At 40.4% G+C, this 20,139-nt stretch overlaps 1 protein-coding gene across 1 annotated transcript in view; it reads left to right on the top strand.

Moving 5' to 3' along the window:
* Window positions 1–20,139, top strand: part of LOC139719720 (histone-lysine N-methyltransferase NSD2-like) — a 31,127-nt gene that overhangs the window by 203 nt on the left and 10,785 nt on the right. Inside the window, exons 2-10 of the mRNA XM_071631116.1 lie at window positions 2,010–3,258; window positions 3,918–4,604; window positions 5,117–5,265; window positions 5,999–6,250; window positions 6,888–7,017; window positions 16,222–16,340; window positions 17,513–17,636; window positions 18,702–18,902; window positions 19,502–19,681. Coding sequence (XP_071487217.1) covers window positions 2,040–3,258; window positions 3,918–4,604; window positions 5,117–5,265; window positions 5,999–6,250; window positions 6,888–7,017; window positions 16,222–16,340; window positions 17,513–17,636; window positions 18,702–18,902; window positions 19,502–19,681 — 3,061 coding nt within the window. The 5' untranslated portion in view covers window positions 2,010–2,039. The remainder of the gene's footprint in view (window positions 1–2,009; window positions 3,259–3,917; window positions 4,605–5,116; window positions 5,266–5,998; window positions 6,251–6,887; window positions 7,018–16,221; window positions 16,341–17,512; window positions 17,637–18,701; window positions 18,903–19,501; window positions 19,682–20,139) is intronic.

Consider the following 20,139-nt stretch of genomic DNA (forward strand, 5'->3'; position numbering starts at 1 on the left):
TTTACAGATATTGTAAAATAATGAATATAGTGTCATGTTGTCTAAAATTTTAAAATTACATTCATTGCTCTCTGCTTGTTGGGTGAGCTAGCTGTGCTGTGGTGTGGTGGTAAGTCACCACAATGTTGCAACTTCAACAAAGGTGTGGATGCAGTGCTGAATGCGCTTGCTCTGTCGGCGATTGATATTTTAGTCAAGACCTTTTGTGTCCTTGTAGCTAAATTTATCAAAATGTTATAAGATTTGTGCAGATATTGTAACCAGATGTGGGAAAAAGACACTTGAGTGGTGTGATGTTCTTATATGAATTTTGAGGCAAATTTCAAACAGAACAAGTGTTGACGCCTAAGCAATCACCAGAAAATGACCTAAAAATTTTCAGTAATGTGTAGGAGGGGTCCAAGTATCAACACAGTTATCAAGTTACAAATTTCAAAATGAGTCAGTTTCTACAGGACAAAACCCTACTTACGTTACTGTGAGCTAACATGTAAAGTAACGTTAGATGTGTAGAATAATTCAATTCAGATGCAACTGCTCTACTGCTCTGCTGTCTAGTAATTTTTAATGTCTTCATATTTTAATTATTGATTTCATCTGTTTCAAGGATGTCTTACAAGGGGGAGGGAATATCGACAGTGATTTGAAGTCTGAATTTTGTAACTTGAATTTGAAGTTTGATGTTGGCTGTTGAGTAAATGGTAGAAACAATGGTAGACTACAGATGTATTAGTGGCTATGATGTTTTGGGTTTAAGGGGCTTATAATATAAAGGATGTTATGTACGGTAACTAAGCAAGTGAAGTAATTTACCCATGCCATGGATGTCAGTAGTCGCATCTCACATACACACAGACACTGATGGACAGTTTCACTCACTGACTGTGGACCCATGGTCTCACCAAACCTGCACACCAACAATCCAGGTCTGGCTTATTTTACCAGCTCCTGTATACGCCATATGATATATTTTAAAGAGGTTTTTATTTTCGCAAATTTTTGCTAGTTGGTTGCCAATCGCGAATTTAAAAACATGCAAATTATTGACTCTGATCGAATGTGACGTGCAGGCATACATTTCTCCGTACAACTGTACTCCGTCGATCACAGATCTAACCATCTGTGAAACTGTCAGGAAGTCCTGATGCGCGATCAATTAGATTGCTACAATTAATACAACGCGACTTAGACAATTTTAGCTTCTGCATGGTTAAAGGCAGACATTGGCACTGTAATGCGACATTCACAGAATTTTGTGAACCATCCTATTTTGACACATAACGAATTCGGGGATGTTCAAATGAAATAGTGACATAAGGACTTAATGTAAGACAGGCACAGAAACAAATGTTTTCTCCCCCTTCTCCAATTTGCCATTGACATTCTACTTTTGTTTTTAATGTTAAAGTGCTTCAGCTTCCACTGTGTGTTGATGAAGGAGTCGTGTCTCATTTGGTTCCACTTCTACTCGTTTTGTGTGTGTCTGTGTAATCTGTGAAATGGACGTAGTGTGCAGGGTCAACTCAAGGTTTTCGTGTCTGTTGCCAGATAATTTTAGTCACAGCAGTTACAAGACCTTTACACTTCTAGCTTTACAATTCTAACTTAGTCTCGATATCAATCTGAAAAGGATTTTCAAATGGGTCTAAAGTTGTGTTGTTGGACATGGTGTAATTGCTCATTGCATGTACAATGTATGCTTAAAGACTTCTGTCCATCTACACAAGGCAAAGTCTGACAGTTACAATACAGATCCTGATAGTATCAAGTATATGCAAGATGCTGAGATGAAATGCTTCTTATTTCACACAAACCCAATTGGGTGAAGTTTGAATGCAAATCTGTTTATCTTGAGCTGGATGTTAGATGTAGGATTGAAATATGAACCAGGAATTCATTCCTTTACTGTTCAGGGGATTAAGTGTAGTAGTATATAACATAGAATCGCACAAGGTTACAAGTTTCATTGACAGTTTACTGAGTGTATTTGATTGAACTTTCCCTTCCAGAGCTCTCGTTGAAAGGGAACAGAGGAGTCCATGCAGGAGGAATCCAATGAGCACGTTGCTCTGAGTAGGATGAATCCGTCAGATCAGAGGGAACCCCTGCCCCCTCCTCCCCCTCTGTATAGCAACACACCTCAGCGTCTTGGCAACCCGGCCATGCAAACTATTAACCCTGTGGGCTCCCTGAGTGGAACCCAGTCCTACGGTCACATTCCAGTCAACCCCATGCCAGGGCCGCCATACCACAAGATAGCACAGCCGATGAGGCAGCTTGAGCCATCTCACGGCCAGTCACTGACATTCCCTCCCCCAGCCAACCAGCAACCGTACTTGGCCCAGCAACAGCAGCCACCACCACAACAGCCCTACCCGCATCAGTCCTACTCACAGCCACCAGTATACAGGGAGCAGTTTCAGCACTCCATCCCGCCGATGGTGCAGTCCGGGATGCCCCAGGCACAGTACCCCCCAGCCCAACCAGCACCCCACCCGTCAATACAAGTAGTGCAGGACTCAAATCAGTATGGGATGCCCTATCAACAGTCCCATCAAAATCAAGTTATATCAATCCCTTCACAGGGGTCGCCTGTAAAGGCCCCTCCAACAAATCTTTCGCAGAGCTACACATCCTCCCAGACTGTCAATGCTAACAGGCCTGTCCAGGCCCCTCCAGTGCATCCTCCTGCAGTGCCACCTCAAACTGAGCCACAGTTGCAGTTTTCACCGCAACCTTCTGAGCAGGCCCCTGCACAGTGCACCCCTCCACCCCAGAACACTAGCCCAGTGAAAGGGAACTCTGTTATGCCAACCCCTCCCTCGGATTCCACACCGTCTGAGGCGTCTGATCCGGCATCTCCCGAAATAAAGATCAAAATTAAGAAAACTGTCAGTCAGGGCAAACCCAGCTTGACATCAACGCTGCTCAGCAGTGAGGCACCGTCAAAGCAACCCGCCGCAGTCGAGAAAATGCCAACCAAAAGGCAGCTGGCCATTGCCAAGTCAGAGTCCCTTGCCCAGAATGAAGTCGCTTACAAGCCACCTACATTTGCCCAGAGGAAAGACACTGCAAAGGCAGCCAAAGTTGGAAATCTCCTCAAAGGCCCGCAGCTGAAGCAAAGTGCGCCCTCGGTTGATGAGAAGCCCTGCGAATGGCTGGTCGGTGATCTTGTGTGGTCAAAAGTCAGCGGGCATCCATGGTGGCCTTGTATGGTGGCTTATGACCCAAATTTGGGAATCTATACCAGGATGAAAGGTATTTGAGGGGTTTACCATCAAAAGAGAAGTCATTTATGGTTGTGGAGATAACTGGTCTTGTCATGAAGTAGTCCATAAACATGTTTTTTTTTTCCTTGCAGTAAATGGTATATATCATTGAAGTCTTGGAGAATCATATGTGCAGACTTACGAATACTTGGTCTGCAATGATAGGATGATGCAATGACAGTATCATGAAAACTGCTGTAATCGCAGGTGTGCATATGTTTTGCACACACGACAATATGGCATGTAGTTATATTTACTTCCGATGCTATTATTAATTCACCAAAGCCTACAGGACACTTGTAGTTGGACTTTTCACAATCCTGTAACATAGAATCCATGTGGTTTGCATTTATTAAGGTAGATTATTTTTTTTATAATCCTGGTTTTCGCTGTGATTTTTTATGTGCCTTTGATGAGTAGTCATTCCTAGTTGCATTCAGTGTGGAGCTTTGGGGGATATTGTGAGATTTCCACTGTTCTAAATTGTATTGTTAAGTGATTTGGAAAGAAGATGGCAATAAGAACTTCTTGGAACCTTTCCAGGACAATTGCTCTTGGCATAGCACCGAGATGCCAAGCTGCTGATCAAGACATTAACCCTTAGGGAGACTCTGAGTAACAACTTTATGCAATATTCTTTCTTTGCAGGTTCTATTGGCAAGACATACAGAATGTACCATGTGCAATTCTTTGGCGAGGTGCCCGAGAGGGGCTGGGTCAGTGGCAGCAGCATGAAGAAGTTTTCGGGGCGCGATCAGTACGACTCTCTTGTCCAGGAGATGGTCAGCAAGGTGCGCAAGGCGGAGCGGTCTCGCATGATGACCAAGTTGGCCGTGCGTCCGTGCCGGCGCCAGGCGTGGGAGGCGGCCATAGTCGAGTGCGAGAGAGCCCTCCCCATGAGCAGGCACGAGCGGAAATTGAACTTTACCTTCAAGTACGACATGTCCAAGGCAGACTCGGCTGCACAGTCAATTGACGTTGTGTCATTGGGGGACTCGCCGAAGATGAAGGCCAAGCGGGCCTACAAGAAGCAACGGGAGGACGAGCCAAACAACGAATCCGCAGCAGAAGCCAATCGGCCGCTTGCAAAGACTCCGAGGCGGCAGAAAGAGGACAGGGCTGCGGCAGAAACACCAAAGAGAAAGCGCGGGCGCAAGACGGCGCAGTTCCTTGAGTTCTCAAGACATTACAAGGCACAGATTGTGCAGGAGAATCCTGGAATTGGCCAACGGGAAATTTACTTCAAGCTGGAGGAGAAGTGGAGTGCTCTATCAGAGCAGGAAAAGGATCAGTATGCGACTAAGTCACCCAGTACTCCAACAACACAGAAGAGAGGTAATCAGTTACTTCACTAGAGATAGAAGTTTTGCTCTATTTTGTCTGTATGACTTCCAAATGTTTAGAATTTTCAAATGATACATCTCCTAACAAAGACTGCAACAGAACTAAATCTGCAGCCCTCTTTGTGGGTTATAGGAGGAGACAATGTAGCATGTGGCATGGAGATCCACAGAGTGGTATACTTCAATTCCAGTGAGCTTTCTTTGTCTCTTTTTTTTTTTTTTGCATTCTAGTGCTTTGTTATGGTTTTGTGCAAGTTGTTTTTGTCAACTTCATGTTCAGATAAATGTATTTGTTTTTCAACGTAGAAAATCATTTCACCTCAACTTTACAGTTTATGCAGCTCAATATTCTGAGATTTTCTTTTTTCATGCCATGTACCTTGATACAACAAGATACATATAATAGCTTGATCTGTTTGGGTGCTACATGTTTATTAATGAACTATGTACATTGCAAACTGTACTCTTCTTTACTGCTGCATACTGATTTGCAACCATCTGCAGAGAGGAAAAGGAAACTGACACCAGGTCAAGACTCGGAGAGCCCCCCAGTTCTGAAGAGGTCCAAGCGGGAGTCCAAGCCCTCCAAGAAACTCCAGGAAGCAGACCTGTCCAGCTTGGGGTATTCCCCTGAACTGACCAAAACCCTCAAGGTATGCATCATCTGTGCCTCATGCAGTACATTCTTGATTTCTGTCCAAACTTTAATATGTTTTTTTCAAGTAGGCAGCTACACAGTTATCAAAGAAGGTTGAATTTTCTATCCAAATGCCTATAGGAAGTATATCTTTATGACTGTCCATTTGTCCATCTATCCTTCCAGTTTAAAAAGATATGTACTAGTTTCGTTGAGAGCCTTATCAAACTACTGTTGAGACATTGTTCGAATGCCATTATTGAAATATGTTTTCATATCATTCATCCATCTGTCCTTCAAGATATTTATAAGTAAGCATTTATTTCGGACTTATTCAAATAAACGTTGATACAGAGGGAAGAAATGTGAAGAAAGTCATTGGGTCAAAGTCAAACATCAACATTTTAACATATTTCCCTGTTCACGCAGTGACTAAAAAATGCTGCTTTTATGAAAGAAATGGGTGTCGTACAACAGAAATATACATAGTACTAGAGATCAACGCTCACATTGTCAATGCAGTCTTCTTGCAGTAAATGAAGTATTAGTACACTTTAATGGAAGTGTGGACATGGACAGGGTATTTATAGGCAATGAAATAGGAGAGTTCTGCAATCATGTTTATGTCATAAACCGCTGAGTATTATATAGCATGGCTTATGTTCAACAGTTAAAAGTCAGCGTTAAAGTGTAATATTGGAGTTGTAAGAAAATAAAAAGGAAGGATCATCATATGTGCTATCAAACAGCTAAAGATGGAAAAGACGTCTGAAGAGCAGGCTAAGCACCAAGAACAAGCCCCAATCCCTAGAGGGAGGTCATCGGGCACCCCTGGCAAGAGGGTGCGGTCAAGGAAGGGTGCCCCTGCAGCCACGCCCTCCCAAGCAGAGACGACACCAGTCGAACATCACTCTAAGAGGAAACGAAGCCGCAAGTCTGAAGGCCAGAGCAAGAGAGAGGAGAGCAGTGCCGCCAATAAACAGCAGGCCATCACATCAGATGTAAGGAAAGAAAAAAAACAAAAATAAAGCGATTCGACTCTCTCAAACTCTGTGGCATTGAGGCACTGCATTTGTTATGAAAGTCAGTTGTAGATTTTTGTAAGGAATTGATTAATTTGCCATCTCTTGTTACAGGACATTATCTTAGACAAACTTTATGATAGTTCTGACTGTATTTAGACATGCATGCACGCCACTTTTCCAAGTAACCTCACATGTTAATCTCTGTAAAATCGTGTGTGGTGATAGTATTGTTTGATAGAATTGTCAGGTTTTGTTTCTGCTGTTGATATATTGCATGTGTGATTGCTTTGGTACTACTAGTATCCAAAGATTCTGAAAGTGCTTAGATGAATTGCTTATGCAGTTTAACTGAAGAATGGGCATTGGCACCATTTTAGGAAGCAAACCTAATGAGTAATTCATCTTGGGGCATGCTTTATGATCTTTGGTACTATCTGACCGACAGACACAAGTTGATTGCTTCCTTATGCTCCTCACTTCACTAGTATTTTGTTTCATTGCTCATCATAAGCACAGGCTAACTTGCCATGGCCTGCTGTTGTAATGTGTCATCTAACCATTTGCCCCTCTAAATTAAACCCCATTCCCTGACCTCTTGGCATCCATTCTGCAGATGAGCCAGGACTTTGCCGAGATGCAGGAGGACGATGACGAGGGCGGTCTCATCATCGACACCGACCTCATCGCCGGCGCCATCCAGTCTGCCGGCGACACCAACAAGAGCCTGGCCCCAGCTCACAGCGGTAATAACGAAGATCATTCCTCTTTCTTCCTAAACCTCCCGTAGTCGCAGGGTATCTTATGCTGCCTTCAACCGGCCCATCATGCTCTCAGTTTAATCTTGCCAAAAAAAGCAGATTCAGAATTCATGTCTACATACCCTGCCCTACATGCTGCCTCATGTAAATGTGAAAGAACCCAGAATCTAAATCTTTAACATTAAATGCTATCATCGGTTGCTAAAAAATTGCTGTCAATTTCTTTTCCAAATCAAATAATCAGACACATCTCCAAATTAAGTGACATGATTAGTATAAAGTTTCAGTATTATAGGGCCGAGGCTATCTTCAACTTTTTTGTCCATTGCCACTATTGTCTCAACATACCATTACACATTTGTCCCTGTCTGTCCTCTTCGGTTCTTTCAGACAGATGGGGGGGGGGGGGGGGGGGGGGGGGGGGGGGGGGGAGGGTCCACTGGATTTCAAAATTGAAATTTGATATTTAAAGCAGACACATTAATTTCATTCAATTTCAATTAAGTTTCTTGTTAAAGGGCTACACAGAATATGTAGAACACAACATAGATAGTGGCGTTGTGATTGCCGAGATATTGACGTGTGTTAGCCACTAAGGCATTATTATCGTGTGTGTAGCTGTCTGTCTGTATGTCTGTCTGTACTTGTGTGTGTATGTGTGTGTGTGAAAGGAATAGAGATTTGGTAGTGTCCATCTTCTGATGTCAGAGAAAGTTTGATGTCTAAGAAAGGTTATGCTGCTAAGTGAGAGAGAGAATTTGTGGTACAAGTGCATTTCCTGACTGTTTGTGGCAAGGTTTCAATTTGAAAGCATCAGTTAGTTGGTAGCTCTGGATGCGTGCTGTTGATTCCTGAATTTTTTTCTGCCAGTTTTCAGTCGTGCGTTGGCTTTCGAGAATCAAAGTCTGCTGTGCTTCACTGAGTAGTTGCCATCAAATGGAAGGCTTTTGTAAAGGTGGTGTCATGTTTGCCTATTGTAAAGTTGTTTTTCTTACAACTAGGAATGTGTTCAGGAGATTGTGACAGTAAGCTAGATAACCTAGGTAACCTTTTTTTTTTCTTCTTTTTTGTATTGGCGTGGGTGGTATTCCACCATATATTTGATATAAGAGGACTTATTTTTCTTGTGCCATTTTTTGAGATAGGAGAAATCATATGGTGTGTGTGTGTTTGTTTGTCAGTAAGCGTACATGATGTGTAAATCTGTTTGTAAATTGACCTCTGTGTGTACCACCTAATCATAAACACAAACACTTTGTGATGATATGTGATGACTGCGGTTCATGTTGAATGCGATTTTCTTATGTCATAGATTGTACGCTTTGCAGAAGGCCTTTTGTTCTACATTATGCAGATATAGCTGCATTGAGTGCCCACTTTCATGTGAAGTCGGTGTGTAGAGCTGTTAGGTTTATAGACATATAAAATATGATCAAGTGCATACAAGTTGTACCTGCATTTATGTAATCAGTGCATATGTGAGTGTGTGTTTTTTTTATGTGTATGCCTGTGAGCCTGTCATTCTTTGTAGTGTGGCAACACTGGCCACCTGCACCACACTCTGCTTGCTTGGCAGTTTTGAACTTGAAAATGGTTGCGTTGTAAGCGAGGCATTGCTTCGTTGTTCTTTGTTTCTGGTTATCCGAGGCAAGTGAAAGTACCTTACTAGTCCTTCTAAACCAAGAGACCACGAAAAAACAAATGAAACACCCTTTGCTGTCTCTCTAATTTTTTTTTTTTAATGTAGCTTCGTAAAGATTTAACAAAGACTCTTAATTCCTAGAGAGACAGGATTCTGCTTAAAATAAATTAGTTATCAGCATAGATGGTTATGGGGAAAGGGATGTTCTGTTGGGGAATAAGACTGATGAAAGTGGCCCTATCAAACATTACGGCTTTGATCATATTGGATGTATAGATGCTTTGTAGTAGGTATGTTGTGCACTTGTGTTAGTCTTTTATTTGAGAGTTGAGAACAGAGTTTAATGGAGAAGAAATAGAAATCATGCCTTTTGAATGAGGACAATACTAAACTAGCGTTTGACATCCTCACTCATGTCGCGAGTGCACCAGTTCACTCCGAAGATCTGGAATCTGTTATCAATATGAGCTATATTTCATTTCTGAAATCGACAGCAGGTAACGTGTGAGTTGTGTGTTGAGTTTGAAAGAATTTTTTTTCCATTATTTGAGTGCATGTGTGTGTTTGAGCACTTTGTTCTTACAAACTTAGATCTACCTCTATCCTGCTGTCAAGATTTAGTGGCCTTTTTTCAAAAGTAAGTATGCTTTCTATGATGTATGACTCTGTCTATGCAAGGTGCTCTGTGCGTGCATGCGCTTTTCATGCGAAAAAGAAAAGCCAAAAGCAAAGAGAGAGAGGGACAGACAGATAGACAAACATCCTGTTGGCATGTTGATTCGCAGCTTAAAAGATGGGTATAGGCATTGGCTTGGAAAGTGGGTTGATTTATTATGAGGTGTCTTTCAGATGGTGATACACATGTTGATACATCAAGCAGATATACATTTCTTAGTTTTTTTCTGTCAGAATCTTTGTAAGTGCGACGCTGTAGTTTGGGCTTTCTCTACATGATGGAAAAGATTCACCATTGCAAGATCGCAAAGCGGCTTATCACACAGTAAATGGCTTTTCTCGTAACTGGAAAATATATAGCACTGAGAAATGTGTCGTGTCTGTTTTTACCTTCACCCAGCAAGTATATGTGGGCTTCAGAAAGTGGTAGATTAAACGTAAATTGTAATTTTTCTGTAGTTATGACATTTTTTTTTTCTTCTTGTGCTGTTAGAATGTAAGCATCTTGGTGAAAATTTTAGTTTTAGCTTATCAATAGATGGTTTCATATGATATCTGTAAATAAAAGATATATGTCTAAAAACATGTGGACATATGCCCATTTGGCATATCTAACATTTTTACTTTCCCCTTTCTCATTCTCTCCTTATTTTTGTAGATATGTGTTCATATTCTGGTAGACTGTTCAGTGTCTATGAGGTATGCACATAATGGAGATATGTACAAAGGTAGAGGTACGGCAGTCCGTGAAAATGATTCTTCATTATCGTGAAGTTTTAGTAACAGAGTAGCCTGAAACAGTTGTGTTGAAGTAAAGTTGCCTTATTTCATTGCTCATTTTTGGATCAGTTGATTGAGTCAGTCTTATGTTGTATCATGTTGTAAATTAGAATATGCTAGGGATAAAGGAAGTATTATTTCTGTCAGCTAGATATGATAAAAATCATTGCAATATGCTAACTGAAGTATATATATCATGTAAGTGACATTAGCAAAATGCATTGATTTATATTTTTAGCAGAGATTCAAATATTGTGAGTTACAAATTTAAGTAGTTTGTATACATTTCAGAATGCTTGTAAACAGAGTGTACTGTTCTGTTTGGTTTCACGGAATTGTGTGCTTGCCTTCATTAATTCACTTCTGTATGTATTTGTACATAAACCCATTTCATGTTGATTCTCGTCAGATTACAGGCTCTTAAAATTATCGTAGTTTTAAGACATTTGTACTATTGTGCTTAGGTTGTAACATAGGCATGTCCACACTGAAAGTCTAGCCATTACATAGCCTTATTCTACTTATTTATTACCAGGTATTGTGGAGGTGTGATGAAATGCCATTGTAATGAGGTTGTGATAAGTGCACAGTACAGCAAGCGTTGCGTAATGACTGGTACTCTGTACAGTAAGGATAGTCTTTCAGATTCTAAAATGTGAAGGAATTCAGAAATAATATGAGGATTTACAGGAAGTTTATCTCAAGTGTCCAAAGTTGACAATGTCCTTACAGAACTGATGATCTAGCCTGGGCCATAGTGAAACCCCTCAAAGCAGTCTATTCAGAAATTTTGTGCTTCCAACCTAAAAGTTAGAAGTGCTGGATATTCTCTGTGTATGTCTCTTGAGCCGACATATCATTATTATAGCACCAGATTATTTTAACTTATTTGGCTGTTGGTGCTAAAAGGAAGCATGTCACTATTTTGATCATTGTTGCAGAAGATGTCTTAATATCGTTAAGGGAGAAAATTTCAAAGCGATTGCTAATGAGACAAATTTGACTTATAAATGTATATTCTTGATGAAATTGGATGTAACACACGATGTGTGCACGGAAATCAGGTCTTAAGCTTGGCATACATTCGGGAACGCATTGTGAACTCGAAGGATAAACTTCCATTAAAATTCTTCTTTTAGATTACATAATGTGACTAGTCGCCGTTGCCTTTGTACGGTTGTCTCTCCCTCTCTCTCTTTCTCTCTCGATCTCTCGTTTACGTATTTGGTGTTGCATCACAACAGGGTGATTCTTGACGTAACTATTGTAGTTTTCGCTGGGATCTTGTGTGCCTGCCTGCATTCAGACTTGTTGCTTTGTACTAATTGCCAACTGACTCACTGTTTCCATGCATTATTATTAGCTCATGCATGTACTCTCTCATGGTGCCATGTTGTCTCTCTTGTTTTTATTTGTGTGTGTGTGTGTGTGTGTGTGTGTGTATGTGAATGTGTGTGTTTTGCATTTTGTTTTTGCACTGACCCAAATTCGATAGATGGGGTATAAACTTGCCAAACTGGTCAGGATGTGTGGTAGTATACCATATATTTTTGTGTCAGAGCTCGGTTTCTCGAACATTAGGTCCTACTTTTCAACTTCAAAACTTTGTGGAGGGGTTTTCCCTGTGGAAAAGCAGTAAATCATGTGCAAATTGAATCCATTTGACTTTTATTCGGAAGAGGTTTTATGACATCTGCCGTGTCGCACATTGCTATGAGCTCTCGTACCATCAGCCAAAGCCGAGATTTCAGGTAATGCAATGTTAACTGTAAGTTGTAGTTGTGCCAAGTGGTTGACAGACACTGTCTTGGCTATTCAAACTTTTCACAAGAGTGAGTTATGTAGGTTTATGTAGGTAGCTGCGAGTAGCATATCGCAGCCCATATTAGTTTCTCCACCACATACTTTAGTTAATGTTCATCATTTTGTCAAAGTTGCCATGGGGACACTTGTGTGTAGACAGACCATCTGTTAATTCATCTGTCCATCCATCCATCCATCGTCCCATCTGTCAAGCCATGCATCTCTTCATGCATTTAATTTCCATCTATCTCAAGCATTGCATCATAGGGCATGGTACAAGTAAAAACCGGCCATAAGTGACCATAAGTGGTATGATCAGCTTAGAAGTAGGAGGGCGTTAACGCTGTACAAAGTGTCCAGAGTTAATGCCCTTCTGCAGCTGAGCTTTTAGTATGCATAGTGCGTGGCATCACATAGATTTAAAAAAAAAACGATGTATGGTGTGGTTCTGTCCACCCCCCCCCCCCCATAAGAATAAGATAGTAGCACCAAAGTACCTAAGAGAGATTAATTTCTCTGTGCTGTTGTAATGGTAGAAGTTCAATGAAAGTGAGATTACAGTACAGAAAGTAATCTCTTTGGAGTAGATGATATATAAGGCACTGTTAAACAGCATTTTCTAAAAGTGTTGAGTTGCTTGATCCTACATGCTACGAGAGTCTCTAATATTGTGTGAATATGAAGCTTCGACAAAATAAGGGGTAAAATGAATGCCAAGTAAGTTCTTTTAGAAAGAAATTTGTGAGTGATCAGATTTACTTTACCGGGTATATTCAATAATTCCCATAGTTAGACAGTAGTGTGTGAATGATATATTATGTTGAGCATGGTGGTATTCATTCATTGATCTCTTGATTGTAACAGCATAATTATCCAGACTTGTTTATACTGGGGTGTGTTGTCAAGCATTGAACACATCATACACCACAGCGGTGTCAGCAAAGTTGGAAACATTCTAAAATTGAGCCACCTAAATGTTTAAGTGGTAAGGAGATGCAGATATCGGTACTCAACTCAATGTGTTATGTCGGAGTTGTGCAGAATTCAGTGAGGATGACAAAGATTTAGTGGATGAGTAGTACACGTGGTCCTGGAGTGATATTGATGTGACTGGCACTGTATTGCTCACTTCATTGGGTGTGGGGTCATCTCTCATTTTCTTCATTTTCTATGATACCCCCTTTTCCTAAATACAATATCGATAGACTCTACATTGGTGCTGTGTGAATTGCTGGGTCGTGCTGAGCAGATTTTTGGTGTGTTAGGTGTGGATTGCGAGCTGGTGTGGTGTGAATGGCAGGTTTGTGTGGTGTGGTGGTAGCAGGGTTGTTTGCTATACCCTTATTTTACAATTTGTGTAGTATCAAGCTCTTTGGAAAGTCCTGGTATTAGAGTATCTCATAATATAATTTTCAAAGGCAGGGTTCTCCCTCATGGCATGATTGACCTTTCTTTGGGATCAACATCTGCTGTTGTTGCATGAGCATGTTAACTCATTTTTATTTTGCTGGTATGCTGTGCTTCTTTTCTGCTTCATGCTTTCTTGAGCGTGCCATTGTTTGATTTCTTTGTGTTGTATGCATTTCCCGCAGATTGCATTTTAATTTCATTGAGTTGAATTGAATATTAGGGAGGTTGACCCTCAAATCAAGTGCAGTTGCATAGTAACTTAGATACAAAAACTATTAACAAAACCTCTAAGAATCTAAAATGCTTGACATTATTAGATCTATATTTGTATGGATGCATCAAATTGGGATGTGTTTAAAAGCATCAGATTAGGAAGAAAACTAGATGATATTCAATTGTTTGAAAACAAAATCGTGTTCTGTTGACCTCCTTCATATAGCTTGAAGGTACAACAAGCAATATGTGTGTGAGCAGAATACACCATTTTGAATTCTGCTCAAATGCAGATTTATTTATTTTTTATTTTTTATTTTTTATTTTTTATTTATTTATTTATTTTATTTTATTTTTTTATTTTTTTATTATTTATTTTTTTATTTTTTTATTTTTTTTTTTTTTGGGGGGGGGGTAAAATCGCAGAGCCAGGTTCATGAATAGGCCAAGGTTTTATGATTTGTTTGATATTGACCTGCCTCATTAACTATCTTTCATTTTTGTGTATTGCCCACTTTGTGGCGTACAGATATACCAGTCTTTGTTTGCAAAAACATACAGTAAGGTGATCATAAACCAAACTCTACTGACTGCGATGTAGCAGAATTTTCCGCAATGAGGTGATATGAATGAAAACTGATTGATGCAAGTGATGACCATCAGGCAGATGGTCAACTGCAGCTTTTTCCAAATGCATGACATTATTTTTACTTGCCTCTTTGTGCTGTCTTGGTCTCACTTAGAATAACTTTCTCTTCTATTTTTTTGCGGGAGTAAATTTTGTGTAAAACTACATTGGGACTAGAATGGAATATAGCAATGGACGGATAGATTGCAGAGTTGGAAGGATAGCTGTATGGAGTTCAGTGATGTGTGTGCAGGGCTGGTGGAAAGGGAGAAAGATGAAAGTGAGAAATGAATGGAATGATAGAATGGGATAGATGGATGGCGAATGATAGAAGGATGAATGTTTTGCTGTGGGGGAGATTTAGTGTGTCTTTATTGAACATTAGAACTCATGTGAATTGGATGAATGCTGTAATCATTTGAATAAATCAGATGAAGTACTAGGTGGATAGTGAATGATAGAGGATTAATTTTTCGTTGGTTTTGAAGATCTGAGTGTGTACATGGATCTCTTATGGATCAGAGGATGGTTAATTGTTCGAATGAATGAGTTGAGAAGGATGAGTGGTACTGATTGCCATTGAATAAGAGGGAGGGATCTTCAATTTGAAGCAAGTTACCCGGTATATACTGGATAAGTTTTTGATAGCTTGTGATATGAGCACAATTATTTGTAGATGCGGGAACAGTGGAGAACAGAAATATAGATACATGTATGTGTTAGGGATTGTGACAGATTGTGGAATGTGTCAAGTGCAGAAGCATGTGGGAAGGCTTGGAAGAATTGAGGATTCAGAAAAATGAGTGCATTAGGATACATGCGTGGAGGATTTTAATATGTCTTCAGATTTGATGGACATCACAAAGACAGATGGGCCAACATGAATGGTGAAGGAGGGAAGAATATTGTGCTCTGACTCTCAATGAGTAAAGTAGAAGATGTGTATAGTTTTATGTGTTGGTAGTAGTCTGGTAGAGTTGTATTCTTAGTAAGCTGAATGACGCAATATTGATTGGCGTGATCTGTTATGTGTAAGGTGTTTCAAGACGTTGATAGAGGAAAGTGTGGACATGGATGGATTCATGAATGAAATATGTTGCTACTCAGATTTGCAGCTTGGTTATTGAGTACAAGGGTAGTTCAAGCACCATGGCTATTCAACAATCAACACACACACCTGTGTCAAGAAAACAGGGAAAAACAGGGCAAACATACTTATGGAAATGTAATTTAGCAGTAATGACTGTCTGGGCTCAGTTGTCTGAAGCAAGAATCAGGGTACTAAACTAATGTCAGTAAGAAGAGAATGCTGTTAAAAATTATGAAAGGGGCTAGAAATGCTAGTTTATTTCGAAGTGAAGACATCAGCCAAGAAAGACAGCCACGCTACTTTAGAGCTGTATGTCCACACTCAACAATCACTTAGCACACAAATATCCTTAATATGTAGACTTCAAAATGCACTATTTCCCCCTCCCATTCTCTTCACATAAGTGTAGAGCTGAGAGATCATTCTGAATGAAAGAAATGAAACCGAAATAAAATATTTTTTGTAAATGAAAGTGTAAGTTGATTTTTGTAGTGTCATTGTCAGTTAATCATGTAGATAGCATTATTCTATTTTACACTCTTTTTCTATGTTGCTGTAACAAACATTTAATCAATGATTTGCATGTAATTTGTGCGCATACATTATAAACCTATTTCACAACAGCTAAATGTAGACCCCTCAGACAGATTGAAAAAAACTTCACACACTTTTTACCATTGCAAAATAACAAACACACAGATGTATGGTAGAAAATCCCTTTGAAGTGATCGTGTAAGTTCATGAGGACAATAATACTGTCCAGAGAAGGGCTTTCCAAAACACAGAGCCTTGATGTGACAGTACTCCATTCCACTCCGGTGGTAACCCATATTCAAAGTACACAGTCAAGCACTTTTGCTGCAAAAAAACAGATGTGCCACCGAGCGACAGTGATTCACCATGCCCCGATGTTTTTCGCTTGTCGTGTGATTTCAGCAGCTAGCTCAGAGGCCGACGCTGCTTCTCAGAACGGGAGCAGCACCACCAGCAGCGTGAGTGGCAGCAGCTCGGGCAGGGACCGCTCGGCCCCCGGAGGGGGAGCAGCGAAAAAGGAGAATGTGTGCCAGGTAATCGCTTCATTCATTGCAAACATGAGAGCCATTATGTGATCAAAGGCATGAAATGTATTATGTCATGTACTACTGTAATGAAAATGAACAGTATAGTCTTACCTACATAGGATACTGTATACGCCATATACTTGAGAGCAAGTCTAATTTTTTCGAATCGGGACTTCCCGTCAATTTTGCGAGGGGTTATATTCGCGATTGTGGAGTACAGTACTGAACAGAGAAATGCATGCGTGCACATCACATTATGTCCAGGATAAGAGTTAATATTTTCGTGTGTTTTTAAATTGGTGAATAGCACTCGACTCGCGAAATTTGTGAAAATAAAAGCCTCGCGAATTACTCAGCATATACAGTAGTTGCTTTCTTCATTGTCTGTTATGGAAAGGGCCCTGCTATTATTAATTTCTGTAAAAAGAAATGTTTTGCGAAGTGGAAATTTTCACACATTCTGTGGACAAAAAAGTAGCACAAAATGCATGAGAAATTTGTTTGCTTGTTATATTTAACATTTTTGTATGTTTTGTTAATTCTGCAGAATGAAAGACAAAATTCATCTTACCTGGCTGAGTACCCACAAGAATAATCAGGGTGAAAATGTTAGCGGTTACAATACCTAGCACTCCTGTATACCAATTTTTAATCACAGATAGAGGGACATGAATAGATGAAACGTTGTGTTCAAATTTGTGCCTACAAAGGTTAGGCAGCAGTCAAACTTGGGATATTATAAAGGTGTAGACCCTTGTGTACTAAACCTCAGTGCTGCTAATTTATTACGGAAGTATGTACTTGGATGCAAATCACATCCATTAGTTGTAATGATGCTGGGTTTTGAAATCCATTTGGCCAGCCTTTTAGGCATCATTTTATCTAAAAGGGATCAAGTCTTGATAGCCATTTCTATAGCCACCAGTCAATCATTGTCGTGTGTTTAAAGATATGTGGATGATTCTCATCTGCTGTGATGCAATTCAACTTTCTTCCTGACAGTACGAAAATGTTTTTTGATGGATATGATAGAAAATTTATTCCTAGAAAAATGCATATATGCAGTAACTGTTGGAGATTCACCATTTTTGTGACATGACCTTCGACATGTTTGATGTGAGCCTAGACAAGCCATCTCAATTTAGCAATCTGTTACTGCCTTCTTTCCTGTGGGGAAGGTCTGTGAACGGCCAGGCCAGCTGCTGCTGTGTGAAGGTGGCTGCTGCGGGGCCTTTCACCTGGACTGCATTGGACTCCAGATGGCGCCCTCTGGGTCTTTCAAATGTGATGAATGCATCTCAGGTATGTCAATTGGGTAAAAACTCGCAGCCTGAACAATTTTGTAATTGTATCAAAAGTGATATTCATCTGATGATCATATGGAATCGTAAAGCATCAAGGATGTAACGAGAAATAAATATACTGATATAGAATTTTCTCTCTTTTTTATACCCCCGCCAAACGAAGTTTGAAGGGGGTATATAGGAATCAGCGGACGGTCGGGCGGTCGGTCGGGCGGTCGGTCCGTTGCAAATCTTGCGTCGCGAACTACTTCCTCAGTTTTCAACTGATTCCCATAAAACTTGGCACAGATGTGTGCCTTGGGTTGTAGATGTGCAAGACGTATTTTTTGACAGTACCCAAAAGTACGTTGCCATGGTAACGGCATATTATGGGCAAAAATGGGTACAAATCTTGCGTCGCGAACTCCTCCCACAGTTTTTGATCAATTTTTATGAAATTAGGTACAGATGTTCATCTGAATATGTTAATGTGCAAGACACATATTTCGGCAGTGGCAAAAAGTACGTTGCCATGGTAACGGCATGTTATTGGTAAAATATAGGGCAAAATGCTTCATGGCAAAACTGCTTCATCAGTGTTCTTCCAATTCTCATGGAATTCATATTGAATGTTTGTCTTAGGATATAGGTCAGCGTGACACATTTCTTGACAGTGACAAAAAGTATGTTGCCATGGTAACAGCTCACATATTATGAGCCAAAATGATGGAGAATTTTGTGTTGCAAACTACTTCCTCAGTTTTTGCCCAATTTCCATGAAACTTGGTACAGATGTGTGCCTTTGGTTGTAGATGTGCAAGACCCATTTTTCGACAGTACCCGAAAGTACGTTGCCATGGTAACGGCATATTAATGGCAGAAGATCAAGGAAAGATCTTGCGGATTTAACTACTTCCTCAGTTTTTTTACCAAAGCTTATGAAATGTTGTTTTGACCAAAGCTTATGAAATGTTGTTTGAAGGGGGTATAACCAGTCGCTGTAGCGACATTTCTAGTTTCTTTTGTTTGCCGTTTTTCTGTAGTTTGCTCATCACTGTCATTATCTTCATCATCATCTATCTAGGAGTCCATTCATGCTACGAGTGCAAACAGTCGGACCAAAACGTGAAGCGATGTCATGTGCCCGTATGCGGCAAGTACTACCACGAGGCGTGCATCCGACAGTTTCCCCTCACTAAGTTTGATCACCGCGGCTTCACCTGTCCGCTACATTCCTGCCATGCCTGCTTCGCCGAAAACCCTAAGAGTGCCAAGTCAACCAGAGGTAAATCACCGGCAAAGTTCACCCCATATGTTATAAACTCTATAGAGTACCAAGTCGTCTCAAGGTAAACTACCTCTGACACTCACCCCCCACGTCTTGAAATATCCCAGGAGCTGAAGTCAATCTAAAGTAAATCACTAGTAAAACTCACCCCTCCCCCCATGTTTCCAGCTCAGAGTGTCAAGTCGTATCGAAGTAAACTACCAGTAACACTTGCCCCTCCCCCTTGTCTTAAAATAATCCCAATAGCTTCAAGTCATTCAAAGGTAAATCACCAGTAGAACTTAACCCTTTCCCCATGTCTCAATGCTTACAATCTTGTGGAGTTATCAGAGGATGTTCAGTGGAAATCATCAGTATAGGTTAGGGGACTTGCTCATTGATTAAAAAAAAAAAAAAAACATTTTATTACTATTCATTTTATTGTGCAAAAATTTTGGATTCTACTGGGCCCCCATTTGTGAAATGTAGCTTGCTGTTTCAAAGTGTTACTGGGCCACCTGATTTGTTTCGCTTATTCATTGCTACCTCCAAAAGAAAAACAAATTATCTTTTTCTGATTAAACCCTATTCTTACATCTTACATCCTTGACAATCAGGCCGATTGATGCGTTGTGTCCGCTGCCCGACGGCCTACCACCAAGGGGAGACCTGCGTCGCTGCTGGCAGCATCGTCTTGGCGGCTAATTCCATCGTCTGCAGCCGCCACTTCCAGCCGCTGAAGTCCCAGAAGCACCACTCGCATGTCAGCGTCAGCTGGTGCTTCACCTGCTCCTCAGGTAGGGGGCGCTGTCACCTTTCTTTATTTGTTTTGTTACCTCTGCCAAGGGAGGAGGTTATGTTTTCATGGGCATTGGTTTGTTTGTTGGTAGTTTGTTTGTTTGTTTGTTTGTTTGTTTGTTTGTTTGTTTGTTTGTTTGTCTGTTTGCAAAATAACTCTCAAAATAACTCAAAAAGTTGTGAACAGATTTGTCTGAAACTTACTGGAAAGATTGATAATGACACAAGAAATAAATGGTTCAATATTGGTAGTGATCTGGGAATTTTTATGGATTTTATGAAGGATTTTCAATGTTTTGGCAGTTAAAGTCAATGAACTTAGAGTTCAAGCTGCGCATTTTTTGAGGTTTGCGTATGCACACTAAAGTGCATGCTCTAGTTTCTGCTAGGGCAAGGCGCACAGCGCAGCTGGAATTGATGACGAAACAAAAGGCTTCTATATTGGGAAATAAACGGG

Source organism: Diadema antillarum, unplaced genomic scaffold (genome assembly GCF_040938485.1).
Source record: "Diadema antillarum isolate AM-2024a unplaced genomic scaffold, OU_Dant_1.0 scf00000009, whole genome shotgun sequence".
NCBI classification, from domain to species: Eukaryota; Metazoa; Echinodermata; class Echinoidea; order Diadematoida; family Diadematidae; genus Diadema; species Diadema antillarum.